Source organism: Erinaceus europaeus, chromosome 7 (assembly GCF_950295315.1).
Source record: "Erinaceus europaeus chromosome 7, mEriEur2.1, whole genome shotgun sequence".
NCBI lineage: Eukaryota > Metazoa > Chordata > Mammalia > Eulipotyphla > Erinaceidae > Erinaceus > Erinaceus europaeus.
In genome coordinates this window covers 6321125-6336476 of record NC_080168.1, presented here as the reverse complement: position 1 = coordinate 6336476, position 15352 = coordinate 6321125, and the positions used below count along the sequence as shown (strand labels likewise).

Genomic DNA, 15352 nt, shown 5'->3' with positions numbered 1-15352 from the left:
ATCTTCTGGCTATTTATTTATTTGTTATTCTTTTTATTTTTTTAAATATTTATTTATTTATTTATTTATTTATTTATTTCCTCTTATTGCCCTTGTTTTATTGTTGTAGTTATTGATGTCGTCGTTGTTGGATAGGACAGAGAGAAACGGAGAGAGGAGGGGAAGTCAGAGAGAGGGGGAGAGAAAGACACCTGCAGACCTGCTTTACCGCCCTGCAGGTAGGGAGCTGGGGGTTTGAACCGGGATCCTTAAGCCAGTCCTTGCCACTTGGCGTCACGTGCACTTAACCCACTGTGCTACCTACTGCCAGACTCCCTACTTGTTTGTTTCTGTATAAGTACCGCGCGCTAACCGATTGCGCCACTGGAGCTCCATACTTGTTTGTTTCTAACCAGAGCACAGCTCAACTCTGGCTTATAGGTGGTACAGGGGCTTGAACCTGGGACTTTGGAACCTCAGGCAGGAGAGTCTCTTTGCATCACAATTATGATATCTACCCCCACCCTCTTGGCCTTTTATTTTACTTAGTTTTTAAATTTTTTAAATATTTATTTATTTATTCATTTCCCCTTTTGTTGCCCTTGTAGTTATTATTGTTGTTGTTTTTGATGTCGTGGTTGTTAGATAGGACAGAGAGAAATGGAGAGAGAAGGGGAAGACAGACAGGGGGAGACAAAGACAGACACCTGTGGACCTTCACCGCCTGTGAAGCGACTCACCTGCAGGTGGGGAGCCGGGGGCTCGAACCAGTATCCTTATGCCACTGGTCCTTGCCCTTCACACCAAGTGCGCTTAACCCTCTGCGCTACTGCCCGACTCCCAAAGTTTTATTTTTTATCACCATTGAGAGACAAAGAGGGAGAGAATGATCTCTTTATCTAAAAAAGTGAAACTGAAGCAGTGAAGCATTGGTGAATATTTTCTATCTATCTTCTATCTATCTATCTATCTATCATCTATCTGTCTATCTACCACTATATCCATTACCTATTTACCTATCCATCCTCCCATTGTCTGTCTGTCTGCAGAGGATCAAACTCAGGGACTTCAGGCTTGCAAAGTGAATCACCTCCCAGAACCAGAACCCAAGACACCTTGCAAAGCCGGACCTGTTGGCAGCGATGGCCCGACTGGAATATCGTCTGCACATGTTCACAGGGACATTGACATCCATCATTCCTTTATGGATTCTCCGTAGCTCTGGCTCCACTCCCCTGTCCCTCCCCCTGCTGGCTTCAGTGGAAACAGCCTCGGACACAGAGCCCCCAGCATGGTCGGATCCAGGTGGGGCTGCCGGGCGCAGGTGCAGCTCACCTGAGACAGCCGGTGTGGCAGGGGCGGGGCCCGGGGGGCCGGCAGGGGGAGGGGAGAGAGGGAGGGGAGGAGGGGAGGAGGGGAGGAGGGGAGGAAGAGGAGGGAGAGGACCCGGGCGGGGAGAAAGGAGGAGGCAGTGTGTGTCTGTGTGTGTGTGTGTGTGTATGTGGGAGTGGGGTGGAGGGGGCAGGGTGAAGGTGGGGCGATGGGAAGGGGGGTGTCAGGAGGCCGAGTGGGAGGAGCAGGGAGAGGAGGAGCAGAGGGAGGAGTCTGCAAACTTTCCGTCCGGGGCATTGTGGGAGGCGGCCATGGTCTGAGGCGGGCACCTCACCTGTCAGCTCCTCTGGGCGGCCACCATGGTGAGTGTGGGGCGGCCGGGTGGCCGGGTGGCCGGGTGGGTGCGCGCTCTCGGGAGGCACCTGTCGCCCTGCAGGGGGGGGGGTGGGGGGCACCTGTGTGTGTGGCTGCGGCCCCGCCTCCCCGTGCCATCCCGGGCCCCCTACTCGCGACCTGGGACTGGGATGGTGGGGGCCGTCGCACACACCGCCACACCTGCCCCAAGGTACCACGGCTTCATTCATTCGTGGCCTGGGGCGGGCCAGGTGCCCAGCGCTGGTACAGTCTCGGGGGGACCCAATGGAACCCCTGATATGTTGGGGCTCACGTTCTTTTTTATATATTTATTGATTCCCTTTTGTTGCCCTTGTTGTTTTATTGTTGTAGTTATTGTTATTGTTGTCGTTATTGTTGGATAGGACAGAGAGAAATGGAAAGAGGAGGGGAAGACAGAGAAGGGGAGAGAAAGACAGACACCTGCAGACCTGCTTCACCGCCTGTGAAGCGACTCCCCCCTGCAGGTGGGGAGGGGGGGGTTCTAACTTGGATATTCTTGAAGGAGAGAGGGATGGAGGGAAACAGGGAACAAATGCATCTGCAGAGAGTAAGTGCTCTGAGTCTGGGACAGTCAGGAGGGCTTCTCAGAGGAGGTGACATCGGAGTGAACTGGGGTTCTGAAGGCGCTCCCCATCAGTGGGAGTCAGAGAGAAGACACCTTTGCTCATTGCAAGCCAGCTAGGATGGGCCCAGAGGGGGACCGGTCTTTAGGCGGGGCGGGGTGGGGGAGGGGGGTGAGGAAGCAGAACAAAAGTTATGAATTCCAGCGCCGGGTGGTGCAGTCTGGTGAACTATTTCTTCAGGCAGAGAACTCATCCCATCAGATTCATGCAGGACTTTGAAAGATGGGACTTGGCTGCCTGAGCAGAGTGCCAGGACTTGTGTGTGATGGGCTCTTGGCTCCGAACTTGAGTTTGAGCTTGGAGTAAGTAAGGCATAACTTCAGGCTCCCTGGCCCTTGCTCTTGCTTTCTTGTGTTAGTTACATTTTGAGAGACGGGGGCCTGAACAGCAGAGGTCCCATTTCCGCAGGTGAACTCACTTCCTAAATATTTTGGAGGGACATTGACTGGCCTGCCCTCTGTGGGCTCTGGAACGGGGAAGGTCTTTCTGGACAGAGGTAGTGGATGGATCAGGGGTGGCAGGGAGAGGACAGATGTGGGTTCCTGAACCAAAGGACGATTGGCTGCACTGTCTGTACAGGAGGGTTCCTTGTTAAACACAGCGGGATGCAAAAGAGGTGGTTGTAAATAATGGAGCCACTCTGGTGGCTTGCCCGGGTTTTCCCAGGAACTAGTGGAGGATGTGCATGTGCTGGGCCCGGGATCTTTATCCTAGTGGCAGGAGGCCCCAGGGCGCTGCTCAGCTCCGGCTTATGGTGGTGCAGGTGATTGAACCTGGGACTTAAGAGCTTCAGACATGAGGGTCTCTCTTTACATAATCATAATTCTTTTTTAAAAATTTAATTAATTAATTTATTTATTCCTTTTTGTTGCCCTTGTTGTTTTATTGTTGTAGTTATTATTGATGTCATTGTTGTTGGATAGGACAGAGAGAAATGGAGAGAGGAGGGGAAGACAGAGAGGGGGGCAAGAAAGAAAGACACCTGCAAACCTGCTTCACCGCCTGTGAAGCGACTCCCCTGCAGGTGGGGAGCCGGGGGCTCGAATCAGGATCCTTACACTGGTCCCTGTGCTTTGCGCCGCCTGCGCTTAACCCGCTGCGCTACTGCCCGACTCCCCTACATAATCATAATTCTATCTACCCCAGCCCCTGGCTTTTTTGTTTTTTCCTTCTTCACCACAGGGCTTAACTGGTAGGCTCTGGTTTATAGCGGTGCTGGGGATTGAATTTGGGACCCTCAGCCTTAGGCATGAAAGTCTTTTACAGAACCATTATGCTGTCACCCCAACTCATCCTAAGATCAGTAATGAGCAGAGTTTTCCGAACTTTTCCTCTAGGCTTTGCCCAATGGGAAATACTGAATAATGATAATAAAAAACAGATGTCGGTGAAAGGATCCAAGTTTGAGTCCCCAGCTCCCCGCCTGCAGGGGAGTCGCTTCACAGGCGGTGAAGCAGGTCTGCAGGTGTCTGTCTTTCTCTCCCCCTCTCTGTCTTCCCCTCCTCTCTCCATTTTTCTCTGTTCTATCCAACAACAACAGCTATGATAACAATAACAACTACAACAAGCGCAACAACAAGTGCAACAACAAGGGCAACAAAATGGGAAAAATAGCCTCCAGGAGCAGTGGATTCCTAGTGCAGGCACCAAGCCCCAGTGATAACCCTGGAGGCAAAAAAAAAAAAAAAAAAAAGAAGAAGATTTATCAATAATGGAAAGACATGAGAGAGGGCCAGAGAAACACTGGCATATATGATGCTGAGTATCGAACTTGGCGACCTGATGCTTGTGAGTCTAGGCTGCTAGCTACTGTACCACTCTCTGGGCTGAGGAAAATAATAATGTCATCTGCTCTCGTGACTGGCCAGACTGTGTGTGTGTGTGTGTGTGTGTGTGTGTGTGTGTGTGTGTGTGACCTCTGCCCATCTTTGCCAAAACCAGATCACAGTCAGAATCAGGCTCGCTTCACATTTGACCTGCTCTGACTCGTTTCAGCCTTGTGTTCTCTGACAATTCCTTGACTTCCTCTCTCTGTGCCAGTTGGCTCATTTGTGAAATGGATGTAATAATATTTCCTGCCTCCATAAGACCAGGGTTCTCAAAGTATGCTCTCTGGACTTTTTTTTTTTTTTTTTAATTTTTTTTATTGCCACCAGGGTTACCACTGGGATTCAGTGCTGGCACTACAATCCACTTTCTGAGTTTTCCTTTATTTATTTATTTTCTTTCTTTCTTTCTTTATTTTTCCTGTCTATTTTATTAGGTAAGAGAGAGAAGTTGAGAGGGGAGGGGGGAGATAGAAAAAGAAAGAGAAGTTTTTAAAAAATAAGGGAACAGAAGGAAAAACACAAAGCAGAATCTGGACTGGATTTGGTGTGTTACGCCAAAGCAAAGGATTCTGGGGCAGGGTGCCCAGGCCCTGGAAGCTGATGGGGGGGGGAGGGCCTAGGTGGGGGGCTAGAATGTTATGCAGAAAACTTGATAATGTCACACATGTACCAACTACTGTATGTTACTGTTGCCTGTAAACTGTTAATCTCCTACATCTCCTTTTTTTTTTTTTTTTAAAGAACATTAGTCCCCTGGGGAGTCAGGCAGTAGTGCAGGTGGCTCCAAAGCGCAAGGACGGGTGGAAGGATCCTGGTTCCAGGTTTGAGCCTCTGGGGCTCCCCACTTGCAGGGAAGTCAGTGGAAGGGAGACTGCAAGGGAGGGGAGAAAGGGAGAGAGGGTGATAGACACTGAAGTGGGTCTGCTCCACTTCTCATGAGGCTCCCCCCATCTCACAGGTGGGGGACCAGGGGCTCCAACCATGGCCTGGTCCCAAACTCTCAGTTGTCCTAGAGGTCCTTTTCAAGTGGTGCACAAGTCCCAAATGCGTTTCAGAACACTAGGATATTGACTGGGGAAGCCAGTGGAGCCCAGGGCTCGCACAGCACTGTGAGATTGCTGGCTCCCTCTTTCCCTCATGACTCCACGTGAACTTTTCACCAAGTCAGCGTGACCTCGGGTGGTCCAACAGGCTCTGGACACAGAAACAGCTGGGAGGATGCAACTGTGGTGGGTAAAAGCCTAGCACCAAGGAGATTTGCTAAGAGGTAAAATAGTGGGTCTTTCTTTCATTTTTTTTTACCTTGGGGACTAGTTTTTAAAAATTTTTTTTAGTTGTTGATGTTGTCGTTGTTGGGTGAGACAGAGAGAAATGGAGAGAGGAGGGGAAGACAGAGGTGGGAAGAGAAAGACAGACACCTGCAGCAGACCTGCTTCACCACCTGTGAAGCGACTCCCCTGCAGGTGGAGAGCCCAGGGGCTCGAACTGGGATCCTTCCACCTGTCCTTGTGCTTTGAGCCACCTGCACTTAACCCATTGCACTACTGCCTGACTCCCCCAGGGGACTAGTGTTTCTTAAAAAAAAAATTATATTTACTACAGATGTGTAAGAGTTGTTTTTATCGCTTGTGGACTATAAAAGTCTGTAAAATTGCTCTCCATTTAAACATGTAATGCAGCAGATATTAGTGGGTTAGAAACAAGAGCTCTCCGGGGACCTGTGTGCTTTTGAAGAGGTAAGGTCCCACTCTGTGCCTTAGTGCGGCTGAGAGCGCCCGCCACAGCTGTGTGCCCTGAGTGACGGTCACCTCAGCTATCAGTGCTGTCACATGGTAGGGTCCAGTCCATCACCTCCCTGTTGCCCGGCAGCGCTGTGTACTTTGGGTCAATGTGTGACGCCCCGTCTTTCTCCTGCCCCATTTCTAATTCTTGCCAAGATGTCTGCTAGGCAAGCATCTTACCTGGTGGTACCTACACCCAGGAAGTGGCCCTTGGCCCCTCTGCTAGGCTTCTGGCCTGGTTGCCATGTCTCCGTCAAGCCCAGGCTGTCCTTGTCAGCTGCTGGTTTACCCAGTTTGCATCAGCGTGTGCGCCTGTGCCTGCCTTTTGTTCCGGCACTCTCTGTCTCTGCCTTGAAAAACACGCGGCTATTATGTTTCTGGGATTTCCCCCAGGAACTCTCAATCAGTGCACTGAAATCTCTTCCTGGGGAAGGTTTGCTGTTGAGTGACTGTCAATGCTGGTGGGGAGAGAAAGGGCTTTCCCATTCCTCATGCCTTTATTTGCTTTTCCTGAAGGGATATGCCAATGAGAGTTTATTGGGTGAAGTTTAATGAATTAATTAATTGATCATATTATTATTATTTTAAATTTACCAGAGCACTGATCATCTCTGGTTTATGGTAGTACTGGGGATTGAACCTGGGTCTTCAGAGCCTCAGGCATGACACTCTCTTTTACATAACCATTATGCTATCTACTCCCACCCAGTTAATTAATTAATCTTTTTTTATTTGCTTTTTCCCCCTTTTGTTGCTCTTGTTTTTATTGTTGTTGTAGTTATTATTGTTGTTGTTGTTATTGATTTTGTTGTTGTTGGATAGGACAGAGAGAAATGGAGAGAGGAGGGGAAGACAGAGAAAGGGAGAGAAAGAAAGATACCTGCAGACCTACTTCACTGCTTGCAAAGTGACTTCCCTGCAGGTAGGGAGCCAGGGGGCTTGAACCGGGATCCTTACACTGGTCCTCGTACTTCTTGGCATGTGCACTTAACTCTCTGTGCTACCGCCTGACTCCCAATTAATAAATCTTAATGAGGAAGATACAGAGAATGTAACCAAAGCACATAGCTCAGTTCTGGCTTATGGTGGTGTGTGGGATTGAACTTGAGACCTTAGAGCCTCAGGTATGAAAGTCTTTTGCAGAACCATTATGCTATCTGCTGGAGGGTTTTTTTTCTTCCTTTTTATAAGAAATCCTCTGTCTATAGAGTAGCATTTTGTTATACATATGCAGATTTCAATTTTTTTAAATTGTGATTTAGGAGTGATTTACATGATAATAAGGGTATAGTTCTTTTAAAAATTTGTATATATTAGTAGAGACAGAAATTAAGGAGGGAGGGGGAGATATAGAGAGAAAGAGACAGTGTGTGTGTGCCACTGCCTGGCTCCCAAGGGTGTAATACTACACCATTCCCACTACCAAAGTTCTGTGCCCCATTCCCTCTCTCTCTCTCTTTCTTTTAAATTTATGTCGGGAAATTGTGAGCATGTGGTAGAGCCTGACAGGGCAGAGGGCAGACCTGGAAGTGGTAAGTCGGAAACGGAAATGGCTAGGAAAGGGGCGAGAAAGGCAAAAGGGACTGGAAAGGTAGGAACTTCCTTAGCAACTCTTGCGAGGGTTTTAACTGGTAGGATTAATAATACTACCTTGCAGAGAGGGAGGGTCTCGAGGTAGAAAGAAGATAGATCAAAGGAATGGAATGGGTGGGAATCTTTCAGGCAAAGCAATGATCATGTAGATAATAAGTCTGATAAGACGAGAGGATGGATGTCCCCTCAGGTCAAGCCCTGCCAAGCTCAACCACATCCTCACAATTTCCTGACAAATTTATTTATTAATGAGAAAGACAGGAGGAGAGAGAGAAAGAACCAGATGTCACTCTGGTACATATGCTGCCGGGGATCAAACCCAGGACCTCATGCTTGAGAGATCAATGCTTTATCCACTGCACCACCTCCCAGACCACCCCCATCCCCTCTCCAGTGGTAACGACTATAGTTCTCCCTAGGTTATAGATATGGGTTGACTGTGTATCTAAACATATTTTTCTGAAGCTCATGTGTTTCAATTCTCTATATCCTGTGTATGGGTGACATCATCTCTGGTAGCTGACCTTAGCATGTGCAGACTCTTGGACTGAGGAGAGCTCACTTAGCACCCACCACAAGTGAAGGGAATAGATTATTTATTTATTTACTATCGTTATTCATTGGATAGAGACAGTCAGAAATCAAGAGGTATGGGGAAGACAGACAGATAGACCGATAGATCAGGACACCTGCAACCCTGCTTCACCCCTCGCAAAGCTATCCCCTGCAGGTAGGACCAGGAGCTTGAACCTGGATCCTTGTGCATTGTAAACCTGTACACTCAACCAGGTGTGCCACCACCTGGCCCCCAAGGGAATATATTATTGATGATCCACTTAATAGTCAACATTATGGTTTCCATGGGAGCAGCTTTGAAAATGAAAGTGGAAACACCTTCTGCTAGACTTCCCAGCAGAAAACTAAGGCTAGGAAAAGACCCTAACAGAGTCTTTGAATGTACAATCTAGCATATAATTCAGAACGCTGAGAAAATTAACTGTTTGTGGAAATGTGTGTACAGATTCTAGATAGTCAAGTCACCTGGGGTTATTGAGTGCAGAATTTTGGAAGAAGCTAGATTAAATTAAAAATAGTTGGATTTATTAATTTCATATGAAATTACATATAAAAGTAAGAGAGAGAGAGATTGAGAGAGAGAGAGAGACAGGGATCAGACCTCCACTTTCTACTTCTTTACATGTGGCATTCAGGATAGAAATGGTGGGCATGCAAGTCTTGGCATCCCACCAGTTGAATTCCTTTTCCTTTCTTTCTTCTTTTCCTTCTCCTCCTCCTTCTTCTGGTTTATAGTGGTGCAGGGGATTGAACCTGGGGCTTTGGAGCCTCAGGCATGACAATCTCTTTGCATAACCACTATGCTATCTATCCCTGCCCCCCCCCCCTTTTTTTTTTTTTTTTACCAGAGAACTGATCAGCTCTGGTTTATGGTGATGTGGGGAATTGAACCTGGGGTTTTGGAGTCTCTTTGCATAACCATTATGCTTTCTACCCTCACCCATACCTGTTGTATTTCTCCTGGTCACTAGAATGAACTTTTAGCTGGCTACTCTTTGCCTTTGACTCAGTAGTTCCTCTGTGTGTGTTTGTTTATTTGTTTATTTATTTTATGGAGCATTGCTCAGCTCTGGTTTATAGTGGTTCAGGGTCTGAACTCTCTGGAGTCTCAGGCATGAGGGTTTCTTTGCATAACCATTAAGCTTTCTTTTTCACCCTTTGCAGGTGACTATTTATAACTCCTTAAACAAGTCCTGTTGCTGGAAAAACATGTATGCTTGTGAAGTTCTAGTTTTTTTCTTTTTCCTATTCCCCCCCCCGCCCCCCCCCAGCACGGTTCAGCTCTGTCTTGTGGTGGTGTTGGGATTGAGTTGGAGACACACAGGTCTGAGTCTTGGGTCTTTATTATTTACCTAATAAAACATTTTATCATTCTTTTATTATTTTGAAGTTTATATTTTTTACTTTTATTTATTTATTTTGTATTGAGACAGAAATCAAGAGGGCAGGGAGAGGTGTGTGTGGGGGGGACCGACCTACAGCCCTGCTTCCCTGGTTGAGCACACAATACCATGTGGAAGGACCTGGGTTCAAGACCCTGCTCCCCACCTGCAGGGGGGATGCTTCATGAGGGGTGAAGCAGGGCTGCAGGTGTCTCTCTGTCTCTCTGTTTCCTTTTCTTTCTCCATTTCTCTGTGTCTTTTTTTTTTTTTAAAAGTAGAAAAAAGTGCAAAATGAGCATCAGGAGTGGTGAATTTGTAGTAGTTCTGGCACGGTGACAAAAAAAAAAAAAAGGGAGCCCAGAGGTAGCGCAGTGGATAAAGCACATGTAGCACAAAGCACAAGGACCGGAGGGAGGATACCGGTTTGAGCCTCCAGTTCGAGCCCCCAGCTCCCCACCTGCAGGGGAGTCGCTTCACAGGCGGTGAAGCAGGTCTGCAGGTGTCTGTCTTTCTCTCCCCCTCTTTGTCTTCCCCTCCTCTCTCCATTTCTCTCCATCCTATCCAACAACAACGACATCAATAACAACAATAACTACAACAATAAAACAAGGGCAACAAAAGGAAAAATAAATAAATAAATATAAAAAAATCTTAAAAAAAAAAGAAGGGAAAGTGAAGAAATATAAACAATGAGCCTGTAGAACCTGCCACACACCCCACCCCCACCTGCAGCCTCCCAGTCACAGCATCAAGGCATCAACTTTGTTGTCTGAGGCCTAAGTGAATTGTAAAACTCTATAGCTACTCTGCCCCTTTAGCGTCTCTCCCCCTCCCCCTTCTTTCTGGTTGAACTTGGGTCTTGTGCAGGTGAGGTCTCAGTACTCCAGATGCCTTTTTCATTCAGGTAGAATAACAGAGAAAGGGAGACACGGCACATTCTGGGGTTCCCCTGGTGCTGTAACACCTGCTGTTAGTGCTGGGGCTTTGGACATGGACAACACACAGGGCCAGGCATGCACCCTACCTGGTGAACTAGCTTTCTGGTTTATGTTCAGTTTTATGAGACGTAGGAGAGAGAGAGAGAGAGAGAGAGAGAGGGAGAGAGAGAGAGAAAGTGAGCAGAATACTCCTTCTGCATGTGTGGTGCAGGAATCGTACCCAGGACTTTACACATACAGGAATGGCTCTGCCCACTGAGTCACCACCCAGCCAGCCCCTGTTCCAGTTGGCTGATGAAGCCGTTGGCTGCAGTGAGGAGCACATTCTCCTCTGAAGCCTGGCTCTTGGGGGGGCCCGCAGTTCACATGGCAGTTAAAGGGGGTAGGGGAGTGGGGGAAAGGGGAGACTGTCATGCCTGAGGCTCCAAAGGCCCATGTTCAATAACATGTAACCCCCCCACCCATTGCAAGTTTTCCTTCCTTCCTTTCTTTCTTTCTTTCTTTCTTTCTTTCTTCCTTTCTGTCTTCCTTTCTTTCTTTTTGTTTTTGCCATCAGGATGATCACTGGGGCTCAGTGCCTGCATGTTCCTGGTGGCCATTTGTCTTGCTTTTATTTTTTTTTTCTGTTCTTTTATTTAATAGGACAGAAGGAAACTGAGAACATTCATTTTTTTATTTTTAATTTTTAAAATTTTTTATTATCTTTATTTATTGGATAGAGTCAGCCATAAATCAAGAGGAAAGGGAGAAATAGAGAGACAGAGAGACACCTGCGGCCCTGCTTCACCATTTGTGAAGCTTTTCTCCTGCAGGTGGGGACTGGGGGCTTGAACCTGGGTCCTTGTGCACTGTAACATGTGAGCTCAACCAAGTGTGCCACTGCCATCCCCCTTTCTTTCTTTCTTCTTTTTTTTAAAAATTTTATTTATTTATTAATGAGAAAGATAGGAGGAGAGAGAAAGAACCAGTCATCACTCTGGTACATGTGTTGCTGGGGATTGAACTCAGGACCTCAGGCTTGAGAGTCTAATGCTTTATCCATTCCACCACCTCCCAGACCACTTTTCTTAAGTTCCACCTTTGAGTGAGATCATCCACTATCTATCCTTCTCTTTGTGGCTTCTCTCACTGAACACGATTCCTTCTAAGCTTACAGCTTTTGAATAGCATCTTTTTAATATAATTTCTTAATTATCTTTATTTATTTATTAGATAGAGACAGCCAGAAGTCGAGAGGAAGGGAGGGGGGAAAGAGAGGGAAAGAAACAGAGAGACACCTGCAGCCCAGCACTTGCAAAGCTTTCCCCTCTGCGGGTGGGTACTGGGGGCTCGAACCTGGGTCCTTGAGCATTGTAACATATGAGCTCAACCAAGGTGCACCACCACCCAGTCCCCTTGAATGGCATCTTACTAACGACGGGCAGACCGTCTTCACTATTTGCTCTTCCCCTTGTCTGTCTGTCCCTTCGGCTCCCCTGAGCTACGACCCTGTGAATGTCCATAGATGACAGACACCATAGATGAAGTCAGCCCCGCCCTTAGAGAAGTACAGACTCTGAACAGAAGCGTTTCTTGTCTTCAGGAATCACTGCCCCTGGTTTTCTGTTGTTGTTACTAGGGACGACGACCATCTAGGGCTGCGCCTGGGTTACTTTGTCCCTGGGGCCTGTTCTCGCCTCTGCCGGTTCCTCTCTCATGGCTTCTGCTTTTCCAGACGTGTCACTGCCCGGCTCCATTTCCTTTTAAGTTTCAGGAAGCTTCACCTGCAGGGTATAGAGGCTTTGCTCATTTGTTTCTTGTTTCCATGTTTCTCTTTTTTCAGGGGTTTTTAAAATTATTATTTTGTTGCAGTTATAGTTGTTGTTGTTGATGTCGTTGTTGTTGGATAGGACAGAGAGAAATGGAGAGAGGAGGGGAAGACAGAGAGGGTGTAGAGAAAGACAGACACCTGCAGACCTGCTTCACCGCCTGTGAAGCGACTCCCCTGCAGGTGGGGAGCCGGGGGCTCCAACCGGGATCCTTATGCCGGTCCTTGTGCTTTGCGCCACCTGCGCTTAACCCGCTGCGCTACCTCCCGACTCCCTGTTTGCCTTTTTTCGAGGGGCTGGGAGCAATCGGGGCCATGCAGCCACGGCTGAGAGCCTGGATCAGATCCCGGCCGCACCAGGTCCTGCTACTTCGTCTGGGGAACGTGACTTTGTTTCTGGAATGTTCAGCCTCTGTGGCATATGGAGAGGCCAAGCCCAGATGAGCAGACAAGGATCTCTGGACTTGAACGTTCTCTCCTATGAAGCGATGACAGTGCTCCTGTTGCCCCATTACAAAGGCTTTTCAGAGTCACTGAAGCAAAAGAGATGAATTACATTTGTTCCCCTGGGCTAATCTTCCTTCCTTCCTTCCCTTCCTTCCTTCCTTCTTTCCCTCTTTTATTTTCTTTTAATTTTTTAAAATATTTATTTATTTATTTATTTATTTTCCCTTTTGTTGCCTTTGCTGTTGCCTTTGATGTCATTGTTGTTGGACAGGACAGAGAGAAATGGAGAGAGGAGGGGAAGACAGAGAGGAGGAGAGAAAGACAGACACCTGCAGACCTGCTTCACTGCCTGTGAAGCGACTCCCCTGTAGGTGGGGAGCTGGGGGCTCGAACCGGGATCCTTATGCCAGTCCTTGTGCTTTGTGACATGTGCACTTAACCCGCTGCGCTACTGCTTGACTCCTTGCTTAACCATTAAACTGTGTATCCCAGCCTTCCCTGGGCCTTTCTCACACAAGGCTGAATGAATTAAGAGTCCTGGAATTCTGGCCTTGAGCCCAAGTTAGAAGGAAACAGGGGAAGGGGCCAGGTGGTGGTATACCAAGTTGAGTGTGCATATTATAGAGCATGAGGTCCTAGGTTCAAGCCCTGTGTCCCCACCTGCAGGAGGGAAGTTTATTTCATAAGAGACAAAACAGGGCTACAGGTGTCTGTCTCTCTCCCTTTCTATCTCCCCCTCCCTCTCCATTTTTGTCTCTAAAACAAATGAACAAACAAGAAAGAAGCAGAGAAAGTGTTAGCATGTGTCTGTGTGTCTGTCTGTGTATATGAGCATGCATGTATTCAAGAGCACATAGTGTTCACACCTGTGTCTACACACACGTGTACAGGTATGTGTTTACACAAGCATACACTTGGCTGTGTCTGTGTGCCCATGAATATGTGTGTGTGTGTGTGTGTGTGTGTGTGTGTGTGTGTGTCCACCGATGCCTGAAGCCCTTCTTGGAAACAGCCGCTGCCTCTTGCAGGCACTTCTGGAAGTTCTCAGTTTATATGCAGCCGGCATACCTGCCCCCTTATCATATGAGACGGGAGGTGGGGGCTCGTGCACAGGAACGAAGCTGTTAAGTGAGGCTCCACCTGGAGGCGTGGAACAGACCCAAACAGGGCTCACTGGGAAGGTAGGGGCCCTGCACCAGGGACCCATGGCCACATGGATGGGACAACACCTCCAACAGAACACCTGACGGAAACCCAATGGATTTAGCTCCCGAGCTCTCTGTCTGCTCATAAGCTGCTTCAGGCGATGGCCAAGGGCAGGGTGCTCCACAGGTCAAGACAGATTGGGTGTGGCAGTTCCCCAAGTTGTCACCAGAGTGACGTTCACCCCTGCTTTGTGTACCTGCTCTGTGAACTCAGGAACTTCCATCAAATAGCAGTAACCGGATGACTTACCTGAGCCTTGTCACAATTTAACTCTTATTCTCATCAAACAAAGTATGGCTGCCAACACCATCTCTTGGCTCAAGACCCAGGGCAGTTTCCATGGCTGCAAGGTCCTGACACAGGACAACTGGACTCCAGGGTTCAGAAGTGTCCTGCACTTGCTTTCTTGACCTAATGCCACTGGTGAGAAGTTCTCAGAAAGTTTGGAATAAGAAAAGGTCGCTGTACTTTCATTTTGCAGAGTTCCATAGATTATTTAGTCAGTGTCTCCCAGAACACTGCCTGCCACAGGGCAGGGATCTAGTTTTTCAGGTGTATTGATAAGGCCTTGAAGGCTTGCAAATCTTGTGTTCTAGTCCCTGAGATCCCTCCTGAGTCCCTGCCCCTATTCTTTTAACAAATATTTTCTTGTAGGGCTCAGACGGTGGCATACCTGGTTAAAAGTACACAGTCTATAGTGTGCAAGGACCTGGGTTCAAGTCCCTGGTCCTCACCTTCAAGGGGGAAACTTCATCAGTGGTGAAGTAGAGCTGCAGGTGTCTCTCTGGCCTCTCTCCCTCTCTCTCCCTTCAGTTTCTATCTCTATCCAATGATAGATAAAATTTTTTTCTTGTTTTTATAAAAAGACTTTATTTCTTGAATGGAGACAGAGAATGAGAAGGAAGGGAGAGGGAGAGAGGGAGAGAGAGAGAGAGATGCATAACTGCAGACCTGCTTCACCACTCATAAAACTTGCCCTCTGGAGGCGGGGACTGGAGGCTTGAACCTGGGTCCTTGCAGATCATAACATCTGAGCTCAACTGAGTGCCTGTTCCCCTGGCTCCCCATGCCCTTACCCTTAACGGAATGTTCTCTTTCGGACTATGCTTCATCACTCTTAGAGACTAATGACTGTGTCCTTCTTCCCCAGGCGGTTTTCAGAAAAGGTCTAGAGAGAGCTCGCTCAGAAGCCAGGTCTTCCTGGGGTGAAGACTTCTAGACTTAAAGCTTGGGGGCAGAATATTCAAATCCAGCTTCCGGGTAATGGCTGGTCATGCAGCAAACCTGAACTTTGAAGGATAGATAGGTTTCCTTAGCTCTTAATTTTAATTTTCTCTTTTTTGCCTCTAGGGTTATTGCTGGGGCTCAGTGCTATTCCACTGCTCCTGGAGGCCATTTTCTCCATTTTGTTGTTGTTGTTGGGAGTTGGGGGCTCGAACCGGGATTCTTGAGCCAGTCCTTGT

The 15352-nt window shown here is 47.8% G+C and overlaps 1 protein-coding gene across 3 annotated transcripts in view; it reads left to right on the top strand.

The window, feature by feature from the left end:
* The first annotated feature begins 1586 nt into the window (after positions 1 to 1586).
* The window catches only part of AP1S3 (adaptor related protein complex 1 subunit sigma 3), a 90691-nt gene continuing 76925 nt past the window's right edge, over positions 1587 to 15352 (top strand). For all 3 annotated transcript variants that reach the window (XR_009550606.1, XM_060193673.1, XM_060193672.1), the window contains exon 1: positions 1587 to 1673. Coding sequence is in view for 2 of the 3 variants with exons in the window: in XM_060193673.1 (XP_060049656.1) it covers positions 1671 to 1673 (3 nt within the window). In the remaining variant the exon portion in view is untranslated. The remainder of the gene's footprint in view (positions 1674 to 15352) is intronic.